Source organism: Equus przewalskii, chromosome 22 (genome assembly GCF_037783145.1).
Source record: "Equus przewalskii isolate Varuska chromosome 22, EquPr2, whole genome shotgun sequence".
NCBI lineage: Eukaryota > Metazoa > Chordata > Mammalia > Perissodactyla > Equidae > Equus > Equus przewalskii.
Window position 1 is genome coordinate 3,814,639 of NC_091852.1, and position 16,397 is coordinate 3,831,035.

The 16,397-nt window shown below is 38.7% G+C and overlaps 1 protein-coding gene across 15 annotated transcripts in view; it reads left to right on the forward strand.

Moving 5' to 3' along the window:
* Positions 1–15,710, forward strand: part of TUT7 (terminal uridylyl transferase 7) — a 59,779-nt gene extending 44,069 nt beyond the window's left edge. For 9 of the 15 annotated variants that reach the window (XM_070590178.1, XM_070590182.1, XM_070590189.1 and 6 more), the window contains exons 25-29: positions 212–327; positions 1,537–1,862; positions 3,945–4,021; positions 4,367–4,430; positions 14,700–15,710. In XM_070590178.1, the coding sequence (XP_070446279.1) occupies positions 212–327; positions 1,537–1,862; positions 3,945–4,021; positions 4,367–4,430; positions 14,700–14,767 (651 nt within the window). In that variant the 3' untranslated portion in view covers positions 14,768–15,710. The remainder of the gene's footprint in view (positions 1–211; positions 328–1,536; positions 1,863–3,944; positions 4,022–4,366; positions 4,431–14,699) is intronic. The other 6 variants (XM_070590190.1, XM_070590188.1, XM_070590191.1 and 3 more) reach the window with 2 other exon arrangements.
* The last annotated feature ends 687 nt before the right edge of the window (positions 15,711–16,397 follow it).

Below are 16,397 nucleotides of genomic sequence, written 5' to 3' on the forward strand. Positions count from 1 at the left end.
AAGAAATAAACAGAAGTGAATTTGGATAAAGCTACCCTGAATGAGACTGCTTGATTGTTTTAGATTTGGAATTAAACAGTGTACATAATAATTATTAAACATAATGATATGTCAGTGTTGAGATATAAGATCCCTGATAGACATCTGGTTAGCTTTTGTGTTTTGTTGTCGCATTAGTAGTTCAGATTTGTATATATTTCTGTTCTGCTAGGAGTACTTTTTTGATCCAGATGTGCTAACTGAAGGAGAGCTGGCCCCAAATGATAGATGTTGCCGAATTTGTGGGAAAATTGGACACTTCATGAAGGATTGTCCTATGAGGAGAAAGTAAGTAAATGTTCAAAAGGGATGGTTTTGTTTTTGTTTTCTTATTTTACCAGTTTTTAAATGAGGTTCTATTGTAACAGAAAGTAAACTTGCATGAAATCCAGTTCTCAGATAAATTTAAGATTTTTTACCATGAGAATTAAGTGATTTAAAACATGGCTTTAAGTGCAGTTGACTAGGAATGACTCAGGTGTACAGGTGACAGTCTTCTGGGCCTGGTCCCCTTTCCTGATTTTGGTCATGGCCCTAATCTTTACTCAGTCATTTGGTCAGCAACCTCTCCACCCAGGATGGAGGAAGAAAAGAGGCAACAAAATCCTTCCCTTTTCCAGCATTGAGAAGTTCAGAATCATTTCAGTCAACGACAAGTACCATGGATTCCTTCAGGATGTAAATTATACTTCTAGTGTACAATAACTGGAGTCTGTCATGTTGGAATTTAGACTCACTGACCGTTTACTGGACCATAGGACCCTTCACTTGGATGCAGTTTAACCCCTAATAATTGCTATGGTGACCTACTCAGCTTCGTCACCATGCTTGCTTCTGGTGATGTTTGCACAAGGGTGGGGTATGGCGGGGGTGGAGGGGAGGTGTGTCATGGGTTGCTTGTGGGGCATATTGTTGTTTTGGGGGGAGTATTTTTAACTGGATGATGATATTCTCATTTAAAAACATGCTGCTTAAAAATAATTCACCATCTGGAATTTGAGGCTTTTATTTAGTACTTTTTTCGGTTTTTATTCAGACAATAGTCACTGGTCCTGTTGGGCAAGGAAGAAATGATTTTAACATTTTAAGAACATAAATCTCCTTATAACCATTATTGTCTTGTGAAATTAAAGTTTCGCATCTCAAATTTCCAGTGCCTAGTAAAGAATGCTAATGGACCAGAAAGGTTCAAGAAATCCCCCAAGGAGATTTGAGTTTCATCACCTCAGTATCAAAGTAGATATTGAACCAAGGAGTTCCACTAATTGCAAAAACTGGCTTTACAGCACTAGAGTAATTTTGAAAATGAAAAAGAAAAACTACACCTTTAAGCCCTGAGGTTGCTACTTAATAGAGAAGGTGGACCTAAATTGGTTAAATGTGTGTTTTTCCCTGATACTTTCTATTTCTATTCATCTCCTAAACCTGGAATGGTCTTAATATTTTGTTAGGTTTCTGTTTCACTTTTTCCTACTAGTATTGTATCTTCTTCTACAGAGTGAGGCGGCGGCGAGATCAGGATGATACCCTGAACCAAAGATACCCTGAGAACAAAGAGAAAAGAAGCAAAGAGGACAAGGAAATTCAGAACAAGTACACAGAGAGGGAGGCATCAACAAAGGAAGATAAACCCGCACAGTGCACCCCTCAGAAAGCCAAGCCAGTGAGGGCAGCCGGCGACCTGGGGAGAGAGAGACTTCTCAGGCCACCGGCGGAGAAATGGAAGAGGCAGGACGACAAAGACTTAAGAGAAAAGCGCTGTTTTATTTGTGGAAGAGAAGGGCACATTAAAAAGGAATGCCCACAGTTTAAAGGCTCTGCAGGTATGTTCACCAATCACACCGTGATGTTTACACTCACATCTCAAGGGAAATCTCTTTTTTAGAGTTCTTCACTATTTTAATTTGTTTCTTTAACAAATCCATTTACTCAAAAAGTTACTGTTTTTAAGAAAGCAAAATCTCCCCTCCCCCTCACCTTTAATTCTGACCCTCTGTGCATCTTAAACACTTATTCCTAGTTTTGTGTAGAGGCTTCTGAAAACCATTTGGCTGACTTTTCTACTAAGAGTATCAATGAAGTGAAAACCTGGTCATCCCCAGTCCCTAGAAAGTGCAGCCTTGGCGAGCAGAAAGCAGACTACACCATGAGCTCCGCTCCTCAGTGCGCCCTTTGGAAGTGGAAGCACTGCCCACCCGGGGGGAACAGGCGGAGCATCTCAGGATGCCGCCCTGTGTGTGCAGGGAGCCGCATGTGTGTTTGTGTAAATGCATGACATGCACTTACCTGAAAGGGACGAGAGCAAATGTGTAGACAGGTCACGGGGGTTCTGACTGCAGAGGAGGCTTGCAGAGGGTTGTAGCTTTGGATTTCATCATTTTAGTACTTTCTGCAGTGAACATGATTATTCTTATGATGAGAAAAAATATACTATCAGTCCATAGTTGAAAATCATCCATAAGTCCTGCCCCTCTAAGTTGTTGGGTCTGAATTGGCCCTTTATCTGAAATGGGCGAAGGGTCCATTGTGGGTACCTTTCTAACCGACAGTTACAAGTGAGGGTACCTTGTGCGTGTGTAATAAGTTACCATTTACAAACTGATTTATGCACTCTCACTTTGTTTCTCAGAACAAACCTGTGAAAGTGGGTGAAATTTGACTAGCATAAAGGAGAAACCCTCGGAAGTCATTTTTTTTTATTGAAGCAGTAACTCTGTTCCTGTCCTCAGTTGTATATGTTTGTGGACAGCATAAAAAAGTCAGCACTGCTGCCAGTTTCCTTAAAATTCTTACGCTGTGCTCACTGCTCCTGGAACTCTAATACCGCTCTTCCATTTGATTCTATCAGCAAAAGAGTGTCTCTTTTTTTAGGACAAAATTTTTACATCACCTATCCTTATTTTTTTTAAAAAGGAGCCTTATATGGAAAGAAGTATATTTTTAAATTATTTATTTATGATTTTAAAATAGGACTTAAATGTTTATGGAGGATATAGCTTGCTCTGCTTCTAAGGAGCTCAGACAAATTCGCTTTCAAGCATTTTTGCCCTGACATGGGACATATACCAGAATAAACTATTTTCTTTTATGATTATAATAGATAAATGTATTTAAAAGAAAATAGCAACAGTTACCATTCACTGAGCGCCTACTCCGGATCAGGCACTATTTTAAGTCCTTAACATGGGTAATCTCATCTAATTTTCATCACAGCCCCAATTATGTGGTGGTATTCATGTCCCCAGTTTACAGATGAGGAAACTGTAAACAGTATAGATAAGATGTAATAAAGTTTTACCAAAATTATTTTTGTAGGCTACCCTCAGAAGAACTCAAGGTCTGTGTTTACTCATAGCATGAAGTACATTATCACTGTGTTCCTCTCTGGTACGGCCAAGTGGGGAAGGAGTGCCCCTGCGCTCCCCCAGCTTTCATGGATTTCTTCCTTCCAGCTAGTAGCTAAGTTGTCTACTAGTGACGCCGCTCAATATACAGCAGTGATTCTGGCAGGCGGGGGGCAGCAATCCAAGAGAGAGGGGGTATCTTGGGGTGGGGGCGGGGTGTTATCAAACCTAAAGGAGAGCGCTAGAGTCTTGGTTTCTTCAGAATGCAGTAGTTCCACATTGTCAAGTAGTTATCATATTAGAAAAGTAAAGTAAGACGGGAGGAGTGGGGCTGGAGTAGGGTGGACTTCCTCCAGCAGCAATTCAAAATAATCAGCTGCTTCTTCCTGTCTGAAAATTGTGCTGCTCCCTCATTTCTTCAAATGTGTTATTTTTTTGTCCACATGATATATACTGAGTGGAGCTTCTGTAACATCAGCAGAAAGTCTTTCTGTGGAAGTGGGAAAACGGCCAGTGCTTTCAGTTTAAAGTAGGAACAAAAAGTGCTGATTTCTTTCTCAGGTTTGTCTAAATCAGATTGTGTGTTTGGATCCCCTTCGTCAGCTAGCCCTTTGAGACCAGCTGGCACGTTTGTCCAGGTAAACCCAGCTCAGAGCTGAGCAGGAAGCCCTCCGTCACGTGTCTGTCAGCACACACTTCCTGAGTGCTGCAGCCCTGTGCCCAGCCCGGCCCTGCCTCCTTCCTACTGGCTAACGCTCCTGGCTCCCTCACTCCTCCCGGCACTGTGTGCGTGAGGCCTGCTCTCCTCTGGTGGCAGGGCCTGCTCTCAAGATTCCTGCCTCTGTGTCCTGCTTTTCAATTAACTTGCAAAGTTCTGCCACCTACATGCCTAATTTCGGCTCTCCTTGGATATGGTTATAGTTTTAAGGCTGTTTTGGTGCTATTCCTTTCAATTTTGTAAACTAGTCTATTTCATTTTTTAGGCAGTGCTTTTACATGAAGACAAAAAGAAACAAAAAACAACTGTATTTTTGAGTCCCCAGTCAGGTATGTGGGTTTAAAAAAAACAAATGTGTGTTGTTTTATTTACTGCATAGTTGTTTACCACATGCCCTTTGAGACGCTTCCTTTGAATAACTGGTTTTAACAGGGATCCGACATCAGAATCACTCGGGGAACCCTTGAAAATACAGCTGCCCTGCCCCGCCTTCCCTTCCTAACTGAGATCCTTCAGTGGTTAGACTTGGGCCTCTGTATTTTTAAGTGTTCCAGGTGATTCTTATACCATCCCTAGGAACCGTAGCCTTTAATTATCAGTTCTTCTTCCACACATTCTGTTTCTGATGTGAAATCACCACCATCTTGTCAGCAGTGTGTTCTCCTTGTGGAGACTATTTGCGGGGCACCAAAGCAAAGAAGGTGCTCTTGGCCTGAGCTCCATTCTCTCAGCTACGTCATTTATTTGTCCCTTAACAAGTTTTATTAAACCCCCCCACTACATACAAGCTATGGGCCTAAACACTGAAGACACAGCCGTGAACAACAAAGCCCTTACCTCATTTACTCTCTCTTTTTGTCAGAAGAGATACCTAAATATTTCATGTGGCGACAGGTGCTGAGAAATGCAAAAGCAGGAAAAGGGAGAGAGAATGTGGATGGAGAGGCAGCCTCTCTGACAAAGGAACGTTTAAGCAAATAATCAGATGAAAGGAAGGGACAAGTCAAGGGGAAATTGGAGTTGGACCATTATAGCAGAACTAAAAGCAATTTTTGTCCTCCAGCATCCCTGCGTGGAGTGGGTAGAGTGACGGGAGTGGGGTGGAAGAGGGTAGGTCAGGTAGGTGGGGCTGGATCAGAAAGCACCTTGAGCACTGGTAGGCAGGGATTTCCCCTGAATGAGGTGAGCAGCTGTTGGAGGGTTTTGAGCTAGGGTGTGGTGTTTGAATTATGGCTGCTTTGAGGAGGTGAGAGAGGAGACTCAAACCAATGAGGAGCCTCCGGCAGCAGTTCAGGGAGAGATGGTGACGGCTTAGACTTGGGTGGCAGCAGTGGAGGAAGTGAGGCCTGCCCCTGTTCTGGATATTTTGAAGGTAGTTGCAACATGATTTATTGATGGATTGGATGATAAAGTATGACAGAAAATGAATCGGAGATGACACTACGATTTTTGGCTAGAAGAACGGAGGTCAAATTTCCTGTGCTTGGAAAGACTCAGGAAGAGCAGACTGCAGGGAGAAATGAGGTTGAGTTTTAGACATGCATTTAAGAGACCTCTTAGATACCCAAATAGAGATGCCGAGTAGCCAAATGGATATATGAGCCTGGCATTGAGAGCAGAGGTCCAGGCTAGAGATGTAAATTTGAGTCTTATCAGTGTACAGATAGTATATAAAGGCCTGGTCTGAGTGGGATCACCTAGGCAGTAAATCCAGATAGAAAAGGGAAAAGCATTTAGAAGAAAATAAATAAAGGAGACAGGAAAAAGTGGTCAGTGAGGGAGCAGAGCCAGCAAGAGAGCTGGGTCCTGGAGTCCAAAAGGGAAAGTGCCTCAAAGAGAAGAGATTGACCATTTGTGCGAACTCCTGCTCATAGGTCTGGTGCGGTCGTAGACTGAGAATTAAGCATTGGATTTGGCAACACAGAAATCACTGGTAACTGCAAAAAGCCATTTATTTGGAGTGGAGCGGAGAAAACCTCATTGCAGGGAGTTCTGATGAGGAACGCTGGAAGAGGAATTGTAGGCAACCTCACCTCAGCTGTGGGTGCCCAGCACCAGGGCCCCCATCCCTTACCAGGTCCCCAGGCCTGTGGACCGATGCTCAAAGGGAGGGGAAACCAGGAGGCTCTGAAGGCCTTTTTCTGGTGTTTCTGGAGTGCTGTTGAGTCCTGAAAGGGAAGGGAGAATATTGAGGAGGGAAAGAAAAAACAAAGTAATTTGAACATACTGAGTAACTTTTTCAGCTTTTTTTTATTAAGAACGGAATGAAACTATAAACTTGATGCAAACATTCTGAGTTGTGGCCTGCAGGCACCATTAGTAACTTTGCTTAATCTCTCTCTCTCCCTCCCCCTCCCCTCCCCTCCCCTCCCCTCCCCTCCCGTCTCTCTCTCATCTTATTCAGTAAAGTAGGGTTGAAGGAGGGCAAATAGAGCATGTGTAGTCTTTTTAACTTGAATGTATAGTTTATGAGAAAAGTTTTTTAAATTTTACAACTTCACTGATACAACCTGACATTTTTGTATGTAATGTAAAACAGCCCACATATTTTATGCTCAGCTTTTACATATTGTGTCTTACTGCTGATGTGCAAACCCTGTTTGCTTTTAGATGGGAGAGATCCCTGTGTTAGTTACAGTGTGTGAAGAGTCTAGGCTCTCTCTGCCATTAGGTGTCAGTTATTGAGAAATAGCGCTCCCAGATCCTCAGCAGCCTCCTACACCCTGCGGTAGAGGGAGCACTTCCCTGCTTTCACCAGCGTGGTCTGAGATCAGCTAGGGCTCTGAGACCTCAGCTTGGGAGAGCCAAGAAAGCTCCAGGCGAGGATTGTTTGGTTGTCTCCTTTGATTGTTGTTAACAAGAGAAAAATAAATGGAATTGTTAAGTTACTCAAGTACTTCTGTTTCTGTCCATACCAAGATGAATTATCTCAAGTATCTAAAATAATCTAAACAGAACTAGGCATTGATTTTTATGATCTGTGAATTTTATAGATGGTTTTTATTTTGGGTTTTTTTTTTAGTGATTGGGGAAAACATTTGAAGTGACATGAAATCTCTTTACAATTAAAATTTAAAGGGCATGGGGGTTGAGGTTGGTATGCAGAGTGAGGTTGGATGATTCAAAGAGAAACAGCAATCTTCAAATTGCCACCTTACCCAAAAGGAGAATGGTGTCCATGAGAGGTAAAGACGCAGGAGGCTCAGTGAGAAAATGAGGGGCAGCTGTGTCCAGGGAGGGTTTGTAATTGTTCTCAGTAGAAGGTATGGACTTAACAACAAGGAAAGTTCCATTGGGCAAACCCCCAAAGTCAAATAGAAAGGAAATGAGAATGGATCCAACTGTGAGATGATTAGATTGACAGTCAGAGCAGCCATGAAAGTTGGATGAGGAGATTGACAAGCTGCCTCTGGAAGCAGCTTCAGCAGATGAAAGTGCATGAGAAGCAGACTCCTTTGCTGTTTCTGGGATAGTTTCCCACAGATCCTCTGAGAGTTCGAGGGTCACTTAGTTACCATATGTAAACAAGCCAAGAGTGTTGCTCTTACAAGCTTCAGTCTTGAACAGATGTTTCCAGAACATTTTACATAGGAAAGATACTGATCCTTGCTTAGTCAAGATGTTCGTTTTCCCAAGGATAAAGTGTTTAAGAATATCAGCTCTGCAGTCAGATTACATGGCATGATTTCTAGCTTTGTGATCTTGACAAACCTACTTAGCCTCCACTTGCCTCAGTTTCCTCATCTGTTACAAGGGGACAATAATCATCATCATCATCATCCCTGACTTGTAGGGATGTTGAGAAATCGTGTCAAAGCACTGAGAACAGTGCCTGCCTGTGGTGAGAGCGGAGCAGAGGAGTGTGGGGGTGACGACACTGATGCTGCTGGACGGCATCCCTTAGTGTTGCTCCTGCGAGAAGGTCACACCTCTTTGAAAGGAAAATTTGTTATAACTTCATAATTTTTTTTAAGTGGGATGGAAATACAGATGCTAGATATATACCTAGAAATGGCATTACCAATTGACAGTAAGTTAGGATTTCTGTAATTATCTTCTGAGTAAAAGGCTTCCAGGTTGTTTAAATCTTTGGAGCAACTGTAAAACTTAAGTTTACTACAGAAAAAATTATTACCATAAATATGTCTACTTTATACCAGAAACAAAACATTTATAGGTGGTTAATATCTAGCTTTCCAATAAATTATTCAAATTAGTACAGGACAGCTGTTAAGACTGTCAAATTTCTCCGTGATAAATTTATCAAAATTATTTTCTGTTATAAATGTGAAATATTTCTCAACTGTACATAGTATTGTCTCCCCAGAGCTCTTCCTTTCCATAGTGTTGCACAGATAGTTTCACAAGTAGTTTTCTAGCAAGAACCTGGTGGTGTGGACTGCCCCTGCTCTCACACATCAGCTGTATTGACCTTAGGCAAGACGTTAGCTTCTCAGAGCTCCAGATGTCTCATCTATAATTGGTGTAGTAACATCTGTCTCCCAGGGTGCTGTGATGATTAAAGGACGCAGTCTTTAGTAAGCACTCGCCAAGTTCTCTTTCCAATCCTGATGCCTGCCTGCATTCCTTTCCACTAGGCCGCAAGTAGTTCTTTCTTTTTTTCTTTTTCTTTTCTTCTTCTTCTTTTTTTTTTTTTTGGTGAGGAAGATTGGTCCTGAGCTAACTTCTGTTGCCAATCTTCCTCTTTTTGCTTGAGGAAGATTGTCACTAAGCTAACATCTGTGCCAGTCTTCCTCTATTTTATATGTGGGATGCCACCACAGCATGGCTTTACCAGTTGTGTGTAGGTCTGCGCCTGGGATCTGAACCCACAAACCCTAGGCTGCCAAAGCAGAGCACACAAACTTAACCACTACGCCACCAGGCTGGCCCCCCACAAGTAGTTCTTAACTCCCAAACGAGATAGGAGTAGATAGAAAATTCCATGAATTGCCTTGTTCTTCATTGTTACCTCTCTCCCCATATGTGTACAGCTAACACAATGCCTTAGATGTTCTGTAAGTTTTGTTGATTGGAGGTGTACTCATTTTGAAGGAATAAAGAAGACTTAGTGGGAGAATGGTCAAGAACATCAGCTTTAAAGTCAGACATACTTGAGTTTGAAAACCAGCCCAAGCATTTACTAGCTGTCATCTCTGTCAAAGTATCTAACCTCTCTGTGCCTCAGTTTCCTTATCAGTATTGGGGCTGACACCTCACAGAGCAATTGTAGGAGTTAACTTCATATACATAAAGCATCTGGCACATACCACCTAGTGTGTTACCGCCACCCTTGTTACTGTAATTAGCAGAAAGTCTCCAACCTTGCTGTGATTTCTCTCTTCTAACTTATTTGACAAATATGTAATGGAAATTTTTAACAAAACAAGGGTATGTGGAGATTGCAAAATCATCATAAAGGCAGATTTTTATGCCTAAATTAATTACTGTGGTTTACATATAACAGTTTATTCAGTATGAGAATCTCAAGAAACTGTTTTTCTATTCCTTAATCCTCCCCTTTTTTGCAAAGAAAATTAACTTTTTAGAAGAAACTACCTCTATCTCTTCATTTATTCTGTTTTAATCCCATGGGTTGAAATCTCAAAAATTGGAGATGCTATAAGAGATTGGTGGATATCTTTTCTCCCGCATGATGCCGGAGACTTAAACCATTTTTTTTCCCTTGACCAGAATGTTAAAGCCTACTTATTATTAAAAAAAAAAAAATCTGTGGCTTTCATGATAGTAAATTTAAAATAATAGAAGTACTTTTTTAAATAGTATGGGGATATCTTATCAGTGAATATAGATCATTCTTTTTGATACTCTTCTTGATATTCCAGTATATGACTATACCATTATTTATTTAATCATTCTTTATTAATGGACAAGCTGTTTTCAGATATTTGGTAAATCAATGTCTTCAAAACATTTTTGCTTGCATACTCACCCCCAAAATGTGGAAAGCCCAATTATCTCCTCGTATGTTTTAAAGTTGACATCTAAATGTTTCATCGTAGTTACATTACAAAGCATGTAATTTCTGGGCATTTTTTGGTAAATATTGGCATTTTTAAAATAAAACTTTTGAATCAGCTTTAAATGTTTCAAATGAAATGTAAATATTGCAGAAATTTTACGTCATTTCCCTTTTTCCTTGAATTCCTTTGTTTTACTTCTAAGAATTTTATCTTCAGATAATATATTTTTATCATATATATTTCATGCATTTTATTGATCAGCCTATCATACTTATCTGCAACAAAAATATTTATATAAATTGGATTTTTACACTTAAGTCTCAAATGTAAACATTTCTTCTAAATTGTTTTTACAATTACTAGAATAATATAATTGATCAAAATAAATTTACAAATTTTGATTAAAAATTACTTTTTATATTTGCTCACTGAAAGTGACCCTCATTTAATGAGATGGATGTGATTTTTCCCCATGCATTCGTGTATCTTTGGATCAGTACTACCTATTGCGGGAATGAAACAGTGTTCTTTATCATTTCTATTCCTAATCCTTTTGTTTTTATAGTTGGTAAACATTGAGAAACCTCAGAAGTCTTTATGATAGTAAATTAAAAATAATAGAAATGCTTTTTAAGAGTTTGGGAACAAAGATATTTGTTTTCACTGAATATTTTCATTGAATAACCAAAATCATAAAGTAATGTATCATCAGAAATTATTTGTGATGATCATCAGCTATCACTGTAATTTTACAAAAACTGAACACTTGGATTTTTATTAGAAGCATTCACATTTATCGTAGATAACCAGCATTTTGTGTGCCTCCCTGCCTCCCCTGCCTCCCCGTGCTGTTTCACTCCAGGGCAACATACCATACTAAGATTTGGGTGGTGAGGAGATAATGCTTCTCATTTATAAAGTAGGAGGAGAAAAATTGTGAAAGGGGAGTTGGAAAGGAGAACTGGTGTGATTCCCGAGAAGCAGCCCAAAGTCTTGGCCACAAAGGCGTTCTCAGAAAGAATTCAGATAGAAGTGGAGGCGCGGCAGTCGGCTCTCTTAAAGCACCTTGCCCACTTGTCCCGTTAAGTTGACTCAAGAATACATGTTTGAAAACCAACTGTTTGTTTAAAACACTATAGTGAATATTGCATATCTGCCTAGTTATTTCCTCGAGATAAATTCCCAGTTAGGAGACTGATGGGTTAAAAAGTATGCACATTTCACCAATGATACCAATAATGCCAAATGGTGATTGGCGACGATCCCAGAGTCATTCACAACCTGTTTCCTGTACCCTCACTTTACTGGGATAGTCTTTTTGCCAATCTGCTTGAATCTCTATTATTATCATTGAACACTAACATTTTTCACATTTTCATTTGTATTTCTTCATGTTATGTTTTTGTATTTTTTTAATTAGAGTGTTCATCTTTGTTTTTATTTTTCTTTCAGCCTCATTTATGATTTCTTTTGCCTTACAGACGTTTGTTTGCTTGTTTGTTTTAGTAGTTTGATCTGCTTCTGGGTAGTTTAGTAGTTCGATCAGCCAGCTTCTGGGTAGTTTCAAGTCATGCTTACACAATTTTATGAATTTCATGTTCTTGCCCCAGATTACGTAAAAGTTCATTCGTATTTTATTTCTAGTAGTTTTGGGTTTTTACGTGTGAATTTTTATATGAAACTTTTTATATGAAGTTTCTTCAAGTATGATGAGGTTTATTTTTATATATGGGAAATTACATGTTTAAGTGATACAGTAATAAGACTACTAGTACTGTACCTTTCTTAGGGAAAAAACCGACTTTTTAACATTTGCCAAAAAATATAAAAAGATATAAATAATATAATAACTACCCATCTACTAGAGAATTGGCATTATTTTTTTCACATTTTCTTTTCCTTTTTTTTTAATAAAAGATTAAGATGGTGGAAGTCCCCTTTGACTCCCATCCCCAGGCCCATTCTGTCATGTCCTCCTCAATCCCGGAGGCATCCGTTATTATGAGTTCAGGTGCTCTTCCAGTTCTTTTTTAAGCTGTTACAAATGTGTCTTTTAATATATGTATCCTTGGTGAATTTTTAAATTTAACGCATCATACTGTATAATAAGAATGTTCTACAACCTGCTTTTTCAAATCTATTTAAGAAAATTATTTTGAAATTTATATATGTTGCTGTATATAGATTTAGTTTTTTCTTTATAGCATTCCATCACATGAATGCACAAAGTTTCTTAATCCTAGAACATGTTTGAGAGATTCTGTAGGGTTCATGTACCTAGAAGTCAACTTGTTAGGTCATAGCATATGTGCATTTTCAGTTTAGTTAAATATTGTCAAATTATCCTGTTGGTTGAAATAATTGCCACTACTATCAGCAGTGTTTATTTTTGCAAATCTGATGAGGGAACAATACTTCAGTCGTGTTCAAATGCCTATATTCTTGACTCTGGTGATGCTAAGCACCCTTTTATATGTTTACTGGCCACTTGGAGTTCCTCTTCTGTGAATAGCCTGTTCAGATCATTTGCACATTTTCCTGTTCCATTATCATTTCCTTATTAATTTGTGAGGGTTCTTCATTTATTCTGAATAGTGCTCCTTTATTATTATATGCATTCTAAATATCTTCCTCCAGTATATCTTTGTCTTTCACCTTATGTCTGTTGCCACTCCTGCCACTTATCTTTGCTACTCCAAAGTTTATATTTTGAGATAATCAAATGATTGGTTTTCCATGATTAGTTTTCATGGTCGTGTAATTCATGATTCTAGGGTCATCTTTAAGAAATTCTTCCCTGACCTGAGGTCATAAAGATATCCATCTATATTTTCTTCTGATAGCTTTATCCTCAACACTTTGTGCAGTTCAGAATATCAAAGATATGTGCCTGTAGACCAACAGACGTTCTGTAGCATAAATACCACAGTACTGTGGTGCATGCTTTCTGTCTGACTGGTGTCGTTCGTTTTTCACGGTGTTGACTATCTAGATGCCCTGCTTTGAAAAGTTTGCTTTGGGGGCATAAGTTTTTATTTGTATACTTAAGATATTTGCTTTAGAAAACTTAGAAAGTATACTTAAACAAAATGAAAATAAAAGCCATTTATACTTGCTCCATCGTAGAACATTAACTGTTTAGGTTTTGGAAGTAAAATCTTCCCATCTTTTTATGTCGATGTAATAATAATAGTTGACATCTATTGAGTAGTTTCTATGTTCCGGTTGCTTTACATGTATTAATTGATTTAATCTTCACAATTGCTCCCAAGGGGTAGGTGTTATTGCCCTCATTTTACAGATAAGGAAAATGAAGCACCAAATATATGATTGGTGTAGTTTTTCATGTGTTTAATTTTTAGTTTTTGTGAAAATACTATTCATGTGGTTTTATGACCTACTTTTTTCATGTTATTAATTATCCTTCTATGCATACCTAGTATTCTCTTGTGTTCCTAATATACTTAGTCATATCGCAAAAGTTTTAGACATTTGTTTGCATACTTACGTTATTATAAGCTTTCTGTGAATATTCTTTTAGCAAAATTTCTACCCACCTCCCTTTCCTTCTGCTCGTCTTTCAAACAATTTGGTGATCAAAAATTGGTATCTTGTTTTAATTTACATTTCTTTGATTACCAATACTCATATTCTTTCTCTTCCATATATTGCTTTTTCTTTCCCCAGTCATCTATTGGTGTTCATCTTTTCTCTACTAAGCATAGCAAGCCTTTTTCATAAGTAAAGCATATGGTGGTGTGCTGAGGAAACTCTTCCCTACCCCAAGATTATATAAATATTCACTCCTTCTTATACTTTGACCCTCTTATATTTAATACTGTAATTCATTTGGAATTGGGTAGGGAGGAAGGGTATAACGTGAGGAAGGAAACTAACTCCTCCCTCCCTCCCCAAAATTAATTTATTTGACACAATACTAGTTATTAAAAAATTCATACTTTCCCCCATTGGTTTGAAATGCAACTTTTATTATATACTACTCTCTTATAGATAATCACTTAAGAATTTCTCAGTTTTCTTATTTCATTGATCTATTTCTTTAGACTCCAGAACAAAATTTATTAACTGTTCTGTGGTGTGGTTTTAATTAGTAATCTTCATTTCTATCCTTTACCTGTAAGTATAATAAATTTCCCTTTATATCAGTAAGTTATTGCTAGAATGTCACCATTCATGGCTTCATATCTGCAGAGCAATGATACAAGGTATTTATTTCTGACCAAAGAGTTCTTTGCAATTTGGTCTGTGTGTTTGCAAATGAAGACATTGATTTATGCAAAGCAGAGCCTTTGAAACAGCTTCACCTGACCCTTCTGCACCAACTCGGATAGTGAACATGCGCGTGTATTAAAATGATGTCACTCTAGCAGCTTGTCTTCATTAGGAAGAATTTTGACGAGGCTTGTGTTTAATAGGTCATGTTTCATATATACTTTTTTATATCTAGCCTAATTACTGATTCAAAACAAATGACCAATGCCAGTGTGAAAAGTTTCTGTAAATAATTAACAATAAGAAGTAATTTTATGGCTTTTGTGGTAAAGTGAGGCTTGTTTTTATTTATGTTGGGTTTTGTTTTTTCCCCTCCTCTAGGTAGCCTTTCCAGTAAATATATGACTCAGGGAAAAGCCTCAGCGAAGAGGACCCAGCAGGAATCATGAGGGAAGGAAATGCAGCACTCTCAGTGGCCACTCGGGCGTGCCTGTTCACTTTGAAAATTAGGTTCATTTCACAGGACACAGCAGCGTAGATCAGGCTTCAACTTAATATTTAAGGGAAATGTCAGATTTTTTTAACTTAATGAAATTGTTAATGAGGAAAAAAAATTTTAATATAATCTTACCTACCACAAATCCCCATAGATTCAAGGATTTTAATGGAAAGCCATGACGTATGTATTTAAGCCAGGTTTAAAAAAAAAAGTTAACTATGGGCCAGTATTTACTGAATACAATTTCATGGTTTTTAATTCTTTCAAAGCACACTGAGAATGGTGTGCTGATAAACCCCAAGGAATTAACCCTTTTTTCCCCTATAAATCCCTTTTGTTTTGAAGAGGGGAAATTATATTTATTGTTGTTTACTGAATCCTTGTGTGAAAGCGTATCAAATATGTGTGAACTGCTACTACTGTATTTACAATTTACAAACTTTATTTTATTGATATTTGTAGAAGTGATAACGAACATGAGTACCTATTTATGTGAGCCTTCCATGGATGAGCAGTGCCACTGAGGGGCTTGTGTTTTTCCCTCTCTAATTTTAAGTGAGTTGACATATAAGTACTATGCTCATAAAAATGAAGTAAGGAAAACAAGTCGTCCTGTTTGCTGCTAAAAACATTTTCAAAGGAAAAATGACAAAATAAAAGTGCTTTTTACTTTTTATGATATTCAATTAGGGTGGAGAACTTTTAAACATCCCTGAAGATTAAAGAGGCTATCTCTGCCAATCACGAGTTTGGTTGGCGTCATTTTGAGTCTGACTGGAGCCCTCATGGAATTGTTTCTCTAACGTCACAAGCCCTTCAGAAGTAGTACATGGTCAGAACTATGCCTTGGTTTATTTATCATTTTGAAATAAAATCAAAATTTCAATCTGTAATTTTATCCACATTACTTTCTAGTGAGAGTCCTAAATTTCCTGAGGAAGCTAGACCAAGGAGTAAGGGCAGCACAGATCTGTTCCTCTTTTCTCCTGCTCCCTCTGCTTGTGCTCACACGGTCATTGGTGATCAGTGACACCCACTGTGTACCACGCACGGGGAATGTGGGGGTCAGAGGCACAGACTAAGCGGGATGAAGACCTAAAGAGGGATGCGGAGGGAGCTTGCTGGGCAAGGCTTCCCAGACAGGAGCGGGCTCAGAAAATACACACCTATGTGCCCTTCTTTTCAACAAATTACTTGAAGACATATTCCAGGCAAAGAAGAATCATATCAAAATTAACTCGAGAATTGGGAAGCTGTGGTAGATTTAGTGATCATTCCTTAATCAGTTTGAACACAAACTCACGAATTAACAAGTGAATTACGCACCCTGGGCTGAAATTGCTCTACAAGACTTTCCTCAGCTGCTCCTTTTCTGATTTCTTCTCTTGCCTTCGTGCATGAAAGTCAACTTGACTGGGCATACAGTTCTTGTCACACTTTCTTCGGAAAGCCTATTGATGCTTTTGTCTTCTGGCATGATAGCAGAAGTCTGAGGCCAGCCTAATTTTTGTTCCCGTGTAGGTTTTATTTTTCTGCTTGGATGCTTCTGTGTGTGTTTATCCCCGTCATTTTTGTGTCAG